General features: G+C 45.8%; 1 protein-coding gene across 1 annotated transcript in view; it reads right to left on the minus strand.

The window, feature by feature from the left end:
• Positions 1-2235, minus strand: part of LOC118407287 (EF-hand calcium-binding domain-containing protein 5-like) — a 22308-nt gene that overhangs the window by 608 nt on the left and 19465 nt on the right. Inside the window, exon 20 of the mRNA XM_035807744.1 lies at positions 516-766. Coding sequence (XP_035663637.1) covers positions 516-766 — 251 coding nt within the window. The remainder of the gene's footprint in view (positions 1-515; positions 767-2235) is intronic.

Raw genomic sequence — 2235 nt, forward strand, 5'->3', positions numbered from 1 at the left:
CAACATACAACTTAGTACTGAGTATTGTATATCTCAAAAACCTGAAAGGTATCTTTAGAATCATCATTGGGGATTTTGTAGGCAAGATGCTCTGTATCTGTATAGCCAGGTATAATCATGTATACCTATCGTTCGGTGGAGTTTCTCAATCTCTAGTGTTATTGATCTTCTCAATCTTTGCAACACACAAGTTAACATATTACAACACTTGAAATTTGTTTCCATCCTGTTTCAGCTCAAAGACAATGCTATACATTGTGATATACACACTCTATGAAGAGTTTAGAAGACAGCAGGCTGGAAGGTCCTTGTGTTTCTGTGGGTCGAGTAGTTGGTCACGGATATTAGATAATGATCCCATTGGGTTTCACATGTTTGTGTATCCTTCAGTTATATATTTGAATCACAATAGAAAAGTGTCCCAGTACGTGTCTACATTGGAATCACAATACTAGTATTACAGGAAAATATGACAGAGCTTGTGAGAGTGTGAGAGAACTATCATCACCACCTACCCAAGACTCTCTTCTTCTCCGCGCCGGCTGACTCCTTCTCCACCTCCTTGTGAGCAGATTGGAGAATCTTCAGCATCCTCGTGACCTCCCGCTGCTCGGCGTGGGGAAGCTCCCGCAGCTCCCCGATACTGATGTCCACCACAGCCACCGCCCGCCCGTCGTTGTCACGGAGAGGGAACGCCGTGTGGCGCTCGCCGTACGCGTCGGCCGTCACCGTCTCAGAGTTGGTCACGCTCTTGAACAGGTAGTCTCTGTAGAATGTGAGAGAGATGGAGTTAGTCATGCAGTAAAGATGAAGGTATTCTGAGGTAAACTTAAAATGTCTGCATTGCCAACATTGCTAGAACATTTAAGGATATTTTGCTCCCACATTTTATCAATGTATGCTAGAATTTGCACCTTAATACAAAACAAAACCAGTTGACATAAACTTATAAACAAGGTAAATGGTCCTTCGCAGACAAAACAAAGCAAAGACATTATAATGAAGATCAAGTACACCAAACGTTGAAGGGTTTGAGAGAAACAAATTGAAACTCACTAGAAAATAAAGACAATCTTTATTATGTTAATTGATGTGATTTTTATTAAGTCTGTTAACAACATTAATGAAAGCATAAAAAAGTTTGCTCCACCCAATACGGTCAACAAATGACCACCAATATCTAGAGACAAAAATTGGTACCAACAAGTGATTATACCCTTGGTGCCTAACATAATGCACATGAAATGTACCACCAATCTTAAAACAATTACTACCACCGATTCCACAACACAGTACCACAGTCCAAGCTTACAACACATGTACAGTACCACCGATCTCATACCACGGTACCACAAATGTTACATTTACACAGTACCATGGACCATGCTTACACCACGGTACCATCAATTTTACACCAAGATACCACAAATTTTACACCACGGTATCACCCATATCTACCTGTAGTGCCCACTAACGAGCACCTCCCCCAGTACATATCTGACATCCTTGTATTTGTTATACTCCATGTGCAAAAACATGGGTCCTCTCTGTTCCCATCTGCCGCATGTGGGAAACACAGCAGGTATTAAACAACAGGTATAAAACAACAGGTGAGATATGCATGGTGCACCTGATGCAGCTGGCACACCTGCGACAGGTGTTACACCTGCCACTGGGCAGCCAGGTGAGCTGTGTATGGTGCACTTGGTGCGGCTGGCACACCAGGGACAGGTGTTACACCTGCCACTGGGCAGCCAGGTGAGCCATGCATGGTGCATCAGGTGCGGCTGGCACACCTGAAACAGGTGTTACACCTGCCACTGGGCAGCCAGGTGAGCCATGCATGGTGCATCAGGTGCGGCTGGCACACCTGAAACAGGTGTTACACCTGCCACTGGGCAGCCAGGTGAGCCATGCATGGTGCATCAGGTGCGGCTGGCACACCTGAAACAGGTGTTACACCTGCCACTGGGCAGCCAGGTGAGCCATGCATGGTGCATCAGGTGCGGCTGGCACACCTGATACAGGTGTTACACCTGCCACTGGGCAGCCAGGTGAGCCATGCATGGTGCACCTGGTGCGGCTGGCACACCTGAGACAGGTGTTACACCTGGCACATCTGCTGGCATAACTCTACTTGATGTCAAAAGTAGGATAAACCATCATGAGCAGTCCGAAGTAGCCTTAGTAACATCTTATGACCCTACATGGTGCATGTGATGAACATGACCATGT

Source organism: Branchiostoma floridae, unplaced genomic scaffold (assembly GCF_000003815.2).
Source record: "Branchiostoma floridae strain S238N-H82 unplaced genomic scaffold, Bfl_VNyyK Sc7u5tJ_1189, whole genome shotgun sequence".
NCBI classification, from domain to species: Eukaryota; Metazoa; Chordata; class Leptocardii; order Amphioxiformes; family Branchiostomatidae; genus Branchiostoma; species Branchiostoma floridae.